Source organism: Neodiprion virginianus, chromosome 7, assembly GCF_021901495.1.
Source record: "Neodiprion virginianus isolate iyNeoVirg1 chromosome 7, iyNeoVirg1.1, whole genome shotgun sequence".
Taxonomy (NCBI): domain Eukaryota; kingdom Metazoa; phylum Arthropoda; class Insecta; order Hymenoptera; family Diprionidae; genus Neodiprion; species Neodiprion virginianus.
This window is the reverse complement of record NC_060883.1, coordinates 5,929,349-5,936,564: the sequence shown is the minus strand read 5'-3', so window position 1 is coordinate 5,936,564 and position 7,216 is coordinate 5,929,349. Positions and strand designations below refer to the sequence as shown.

The 7,216-nt window shown below is 37.3% G+C and overlaps 1 protein-coding gene across 1 annotated transcript; it reads left to right on the top strand.

Moving 5' to 3' along the window:
- Positions 1-650: 650 nt before the first annotated feature.
- LOC124309023 (pickpocket protein 19-like) lies at positions 651-5,567 on the top strand (the record flags this gene model as incomplete). Its single annotated transcript, XM_046772240.1, has 7 exons — positions 651-812; positions 1,069-1,336; positions 2,620-2,898; positions 3,597-3,866; positions 3,942-3,995; positions 4,104-4,337; positions 4,656-5,567. Coding segments are annotated over 7 exons (1,518 nt in total), but the record flags the coding sequence as incomplete, so codon positions are not given.
- Between the last annotated feature and the right edge of the window lie 1,649 nt (positions 5,568-7,216).

Sequence of the window (7,216 nt, the reverse complement as noted above, 5' to 3'; positions counted from 1 at the left end):
AAACTTTAAATTTTCGAAATCGTAAATTTAAAAAAAATGAGTAAGTTCTTTAAAAATTCATGCGTATTCAGAAAAATCCACGAATTCGTTGCACATGGCAACATAAACATTCCCCGCAAAATTGTTAAACAATGTTTTGTTTAAACACTTTATTTATAACTTTCAGGCACTATTATCATTCAAATTTCATTTTATTATCGTCTTTATTGTGATTGATTATTTTTATTCCATCATAAAGTGTTCAATATTATCGACAAGACTCACTTCTGGTTGAGAATTTATAGCCAATAAATCCTTAAGCAGAAAATAGACGGAGGTATCCTGAAAAAATGTATTTCGCTGTTTTGCTAAGAAATTATAAACTCATCAGGAGTTCTCCGTGATTGTTCGATACACATCTTTATTCAAATCTTACAATAAAAGTGGAGAATTTACCTCCATTCGAAGGAATTTACAGAGGTATTTAGAAAAAAAAAGAAAAGAACAGGTAGTGCCGTTTTTACAGGTTCACTTTCCATAATTGAGTCTTGACTGTTAGTGCAATTGTTCGCAGAAATATATCGTCGGGAACGAAGCGATATAACAACTGGCTGGAGCATAAAAAAAAAACGTCACAAAGACGGAAACTGAAACCACTGAAATATTTATTCAATTTCCTGAAGAACTACTGTACCAAAAGCAGCCTTCACGGGTTGAGATACATAGTCGAGCCAGGCGCACACTGGATGGAACGTCTCATCTGGACAATTGTCTTCACTTTCTTTCTTATATGCACCGTTGTCGTCATCTCAAAATTATCTAGTCGATTTCAGGTGATGACTCTTTCATTTGAATTTGCAACCCATCGATTCATTCTCTTCTCAAGACGAGACTTCGCAAAATTGAAAACTGCTTCTATGGTTGCATTTAAATTTATATAAACGCGCAGCTGTTATCTTCGGCAATTGTGTAGCTGACGCTGAACGGCATGGGAGAAATTCACAAAAAATTTATACACCCAGCATAGCAAATACCTTTTGCCTCAATTTCCCCAATAGGATTCTGATAGAAATGCGTTTCTTCCTCCAGACAGCTCAAACGTCTACGGTTGTTGAAACGACGCAATACCCAGTGTCAGAACTTCCATTTCCCAGCGTCACTTTGTGCCCGAGCAATCGAGTGAACTGGCAGAAAGCTCTCGAAATGGAAAAAGATATAGTCCCTGTACATGACCTGGAAGCAGTTCGAACGTACCGCGACCTGGTAACCAGACTCTCAACCCTGACCTTCGGCGACTTCGACAAGTTACAATTCCTCGAAAACCGGTCACTTGAAGTTTTCAGCGGTACATTGTTGGGTGGGTATAGAATTATCGAAAGACTGGTTATACCGGGTGTTTCCGAGTAAACAAATAAGTTGTGTGGATTTGGTGAAGCAGTTATATCGTTGTTTATAACCTAATCCGAAGTGATCTGCGATCGCATTCCAGAGACACGTTAAAATGATTATGTGACTTGACCTAACTGAAGTGATTATAACTCGGTAGGTCTGTTTTACCGATATTTGATCTCCTCAGTGGTAGGCAACCCAACGTACTGCGGTGCTTACTAGGAAACAACCCTGTATAGTCAGTCTTTACCGACCGTGTAAAGTGTTACTTAAATATCTCTTACATCTAACTGTAACTTCAACATCCCTTATTACAGTTTATTCGATTTGCAGAGACTAACTGATCGTAGGCTTTTGATGAAAGTCAAAACAAGTGGCATCATTGGCTTTAATACAATAGTGAAAATTAGTGACATTTTACTCGGTCGGTAAAGACTGACTATATAGCAACCTTTTCTTGCGTCGCACGCGACACGTATTATACATATAATATACGGAGGTGATTTCACAGAGATGACAACGAGTTATCGGACAATTATCCCTGCTGCATGTGGTGGTCGCTAATTAATGAGTCTGGAAACGCATTTGGCCTTATTCGTGATCTATACGTGTAATTGTATTTACATGTGGATTGTTTTTGTCCTCAATTTTTAGTGCGTGACTGAAGAGACTATGATAGATGTGCTGGCTTCGACTACTTTAATCAGTTGTGACCATCTTTTGATCCGGTTTTGGCCATATTCATTATACGTGCAATACAAAATTTTGACCATAAATGATACGGAAGATTTTTTAATCTACGTAAAAACCTATTTTGAAACTGAAATTAGACGTGCCATGTACTCAAACTTTCGCCGAAAACTTATTCAGTATCCGATTTTATCGTTAGTCTGTATTGCGTAATTGAGGAAACAAAAGACAAATTATGCCATAATTGGTACAGTGGCTAGAAACGATGCATCTGCTATACCATTTGAATTATTCGGGCGGTCTTCGAATCATCTGCAATTACAAATTTGTATTTGTTTTTACTGTTCATCCTTGAAAAAAAAAAAATTGAATCAATCCTACAATAAATAAACCAATTAAAAAGACTACAGACCATAAATGACTTCGTGTAACAGTGTAATTTAAACATTGTATGAATAGGAGATTCTGAAATTTTGAATCCAACACGGAAGATGTCGGGAAAAATTCACAAAAACAGAACACAATCGACGCATGTAATGAATAAGAATCGATGTAATGTAGGTGAGAACTTGACAAACTTTCTTCAAACTGTCGCACCGACCTGCGCTGAATTTCTGAGTGACTGCTGGTGGCGTGCTTCGTACAGAAATTGCTGTGAAATATTTGAGGTACAGAGGACCGAGTACGGTTTCTGCTACTCGTTCAATTCCGAAACTTCTGATTCCGATCACGAGATGTACTCAAAGGAGCTGAGGCCAAGACGAAGTAATATGATGGGCGATTGGAGCGGCATCAGGCTTGTAGTCAGCCTAAATAAATCGTCTCAGCCTCCAAATGCAGGTGAATTCACTTATGATGTGGGAGGGAATTATTATTGATTATCCATTTCAAATTCAGTCTCAATTCTCACAGACTGCTATTCGTGCTGTTGATATCTGCGTTTAGTCCAATCTAGTGGAAATATTTCTTCCAACAAATTGACTTCTTAGATGATAACTTGTTCAACCTACTCACATGTACTTTAGCTCTTGGGTTTTAAAACCTTAGTGAAAGAAACGCCTTAAAGTAAATTACTTGATTCTAATTACGCAATTGCATGTATAGCACGGGTATTTTTAGGCTACGGTGATTTCCTACCGCTAAATGGGTATTTCTTATTATTTTCTTCACATCTATAAGTTATTTTATCCAATGGATGAGGCCAAGATCGATAGTGAAGAAACTTTATTTCCGATCGTCATGTCACCCGCGAAAACTAGTTTGAATAAATCATAATCTTCTAGAAGTTGGGACAAAAGTTCATGAGAGCTGTAAACTACGGCGGGAATTTGTATACTTATCGTAAATATGTCCTGCAGTAATAGCGATCGTTTTGAAAAGTTTGAGACTGGCAAAAAAGTTATACTCACAACCATTACCACATGAAAATCTAGTTCCTTCTGTCATCAAATTTCGGGGATTGGACGCTGACACTCAGATTGTAGCAAACGGAAATATCATGGGCTTCATACATCAGTGAAGCCCGACAATAATTTCAGACAAAGCTGTAGAAGTGACGGTCTTTGTGGGCGATCCAAAGTCCTGGCCAAGCAGTGGGAGCAATTCAGCACTCGGAACGTTGTCAAGCATCGGAGTGGAATGCCCGTCTATTTATGCGACCGAGCGGATCCTTCAGCTGGACAAAACAAAACTGAGTTGCAAGCTCAGCGGCAAAATGGAATACAATCAAAACTTCTGCCTGACCATGTGTCGACGTGATTCAGCCATCAAGCAGTGCGGATGCAACCCACTTTTCCTGATGCCATCAGGTATTCAGCTTGTTCAATTTACACTACTGACGAAAGATCCAAGTACACACTTTGTCACTGACATTGTTTTCGTAGGTCCAGAACGAGCCTGCGTTTTGGATGATCTTCTGTGTCTAGCAAGAGAAAACGGTAGAGTGTTGTTGAATTATTTGAAAAATCGACTATGGTAGTGGTCCGGACACTGGAACCTAGGCTTAGACATTTCACGAGTACTCGTCCCTCCGTTTTTTTTCTCAGGTATATTCAACAACTATATTTTAGAAAAGAACGCCTACTTCGGTAATGATACTGTCGGGATGAACTGCAGTTGTCCTCCGGAATGCGAAGGGTACAACTACCGGTACCAAATCACGCATACAAAATTGAGAGACTCCATTGCTTTCAACACAATCTTCATCGATGTTCATTACGAGTCAGCCTCGATGTTACGATACAGGATGGATATTGTCTACACCCAACTAGACCTGCTCGGTAAATAATTCGCGTATACAAACAACCCGAAGATTTAGATGCATGAACATTAGCAGAAAGTCGTTGTTTTCGTTACTCCTTGCAGTTCCAAGAATGTCATAATCTCCTTGGAAATAGAAAATTGTGAGCTACTGGACAAATTGTATCATCGGTTATAATAGGCACAGAGTCGTAATTTCAATTTTAATTTCACCAACAAATATTTACGACATCCTTAAAGCAGTGTAGTCAATTTAAAGTAGAGGAGAGTAGAGGCATCTTGAGTGAAAACAGAAAATGAGTCTTCAGATTGGTACTAATATTATAAATTCTATTTAGTGTCATTTGGCGGAGTCTTTGGCCTATTTTTGGGAGGTTCTATACTCAGTTTTGTGGAACTGCTGTACCACTTGACCATTGGCTTGATTGGCCATATATTTCGTAGTACAGAAACCAGTGGAAAGACAGCTGAGTGCTCCAAACGTGCTAAGAGCCAGGATGATCAAAAGCCTTCAGTACCCACAGTTTACAGGGTCCTACCACTCATGGATTATCATGTAAATCGGCGAACAAGCTTGTACAGATACTGAGGCATTTTTATACGTTCGTGAGTAATTTTGAAATATTTGAGTCAACGTGTTTCCCCCATTTTTCGAATACACAATAGATTCGATGAATTAAGAATTCAGGTATCGAAACCGTATAATGACATTTTAATACGTTCAATCACGTTGCTTTTAGTTTTGGTACGCTTACCCAAATTTATATCAGGTGTTTATACGTAGTTGTAAGCACAAGTTAAGTAGCTTTTCCTAGTAAGTATAAGATAGTCAAAGAGGCATGAAGATTATGCCAATTGTAAAGAGGCATAAAGGACCGAGTAATTGCAAGTTTTGAACTCTCATTGAGAGTACTCAACATTCGCGATCAAAGGTGGCATTAAGAGTTGACGAATCGAAGACAGGAGGATCTTTGATTTTTAAGTTCCGTCAGTTAGAATTGATTTTCATTTACGTCAATGCTTTAGCTTATAAGAATAGATACAAACGTTGGAATAATCCTGACAACCCAACATTTAGATAACAATTCGTTGACCGCGCAAGAAACCTCGTTCAATATGCTTCGCAGTCAGAATCATTAAAAGGTAAAAAAGGTAAAAGCGATTTGATCGATTTCTATAAATGATGGAAATGCAAACACTCGCTGAACAAAGGCAGAAAAACCTTTGACCTATGCTATAATTTCCAGAGGCCAGGCAAATATTATTGACAAAGGTTTTTGACCGTTTAAGTAGTAAAAAAACAACTCACGATGATGAGGCAAAACGTAATGCACTTATCTTGATGCTCAAATTTCTAACCACCACCATTTGAAATATTATCTAAAGGCATTCATCACCCTTCGCGTGAAGTTTTTAATCCAGGTGGCTTGCCCAACTCTGTTATGAAATTAAATTAATACAATTACAGAACGTAAAGCGGATCAGGAACTCGTTCGTGTCAAACCACACAACGAATCCCACCCTTGCCCTTTCGAACTTTCGCGAAACCCAAAAGTTAATTTTTCCAGCCTGAAAAAGTGTACGATGCAAAAATGTAATTAAATTTTCGTCAAGGTGCATTCAAACCTCTTCAATTTTTCTGTCTAGTAATCTAATAAAAATTATGGAAACCTGCAATGAAAGTCGTGATAATTCAGTTTGAAACAAATTAGGTACATCAAATTATTCAGCCATGTAGAATTATAGCTTCGAATTTTTGATTTAGAAATTTTCGCAAAGGGTGCACAACTTTTCAACCCTATTAAATTACCGGAATGCATAATTTTCATTTAAGAATATATGAAATCTGTAAAAAATTATCAAGATTAATGAATTTATGCCATACCAATAGCTATTTGATAAGGAAATATTTTGTACAGAAATCTAAACATAACATGACAGAAAATATCAAATCAGTCCCTTCGACAATACACCGAATTAGTTATTAGTAGAGCCGAGATATAAGCGGGCGGTCAAATGTGTGCTAAAAACGATGTAGATAGTGTGTAAATAGCACTTTGATTCTGAACAGTGATAAACAGCAATAATGTGTTTTCAAACCATACTTGCAAGCCATAATTGTGTCGAATCAGTAAATCATGTTGGGGTATAATTATAATAATAAAAAATACGAGCAACGAATTACAAATCAATATATTTAGCGTCATGTGTCAAACATTTTCTCTAATACAATTCTTCCAATTTTTTTCGAGTAAATTATGATTCGAGCTACTTTTTTCAACCGGATTTTACATAGTTTGTCGGAATGCGCTTCTCGTTCTTACAAATAAAAATACCTGCAGTAAAAGAAAAAAATATGTCCTAGAATATTCCGTCTATTCGCACGGTTTTCCTACAAAAATTCATTATTTTTATGTACCTTGTGTCTTGCCAGTACTCAAGCCAAAAGTTTCGCTCCTTGGCGTGCTTCTTTCATATCACTTAGGGATTAGGTATGCATAGAACTGAAAGCCCAAGGTTGTCTTCTCCATTTCTGCGAATTGTGTCTGAAGGTTAAAAATTCCGAATGCATTCCATCAACTTGAGTATGAGCACAACTAAGAAAGAATGGTTTTTGTCACTCATAAAAAAGAAACAATTCCGCTGTGTCGAGTAATTTTTATTTTGACGCAAAGAAAGAAAAAACTATTACAATATCAAATACTCTACCACTTATTACTGTAACATATATGATGATTCGGTATTCGAGTCTTGCGAAATTATTGATATCTATAAATTAATGATCAGACGTCATGCACAGGTTAAACTGATTCGAAGTATGTAAGTAGGTACGAGACAAAATTGTCAACTGTCATTGAAAACTCGACCTATCATTACATTCCATTAACCTCGTGACTAT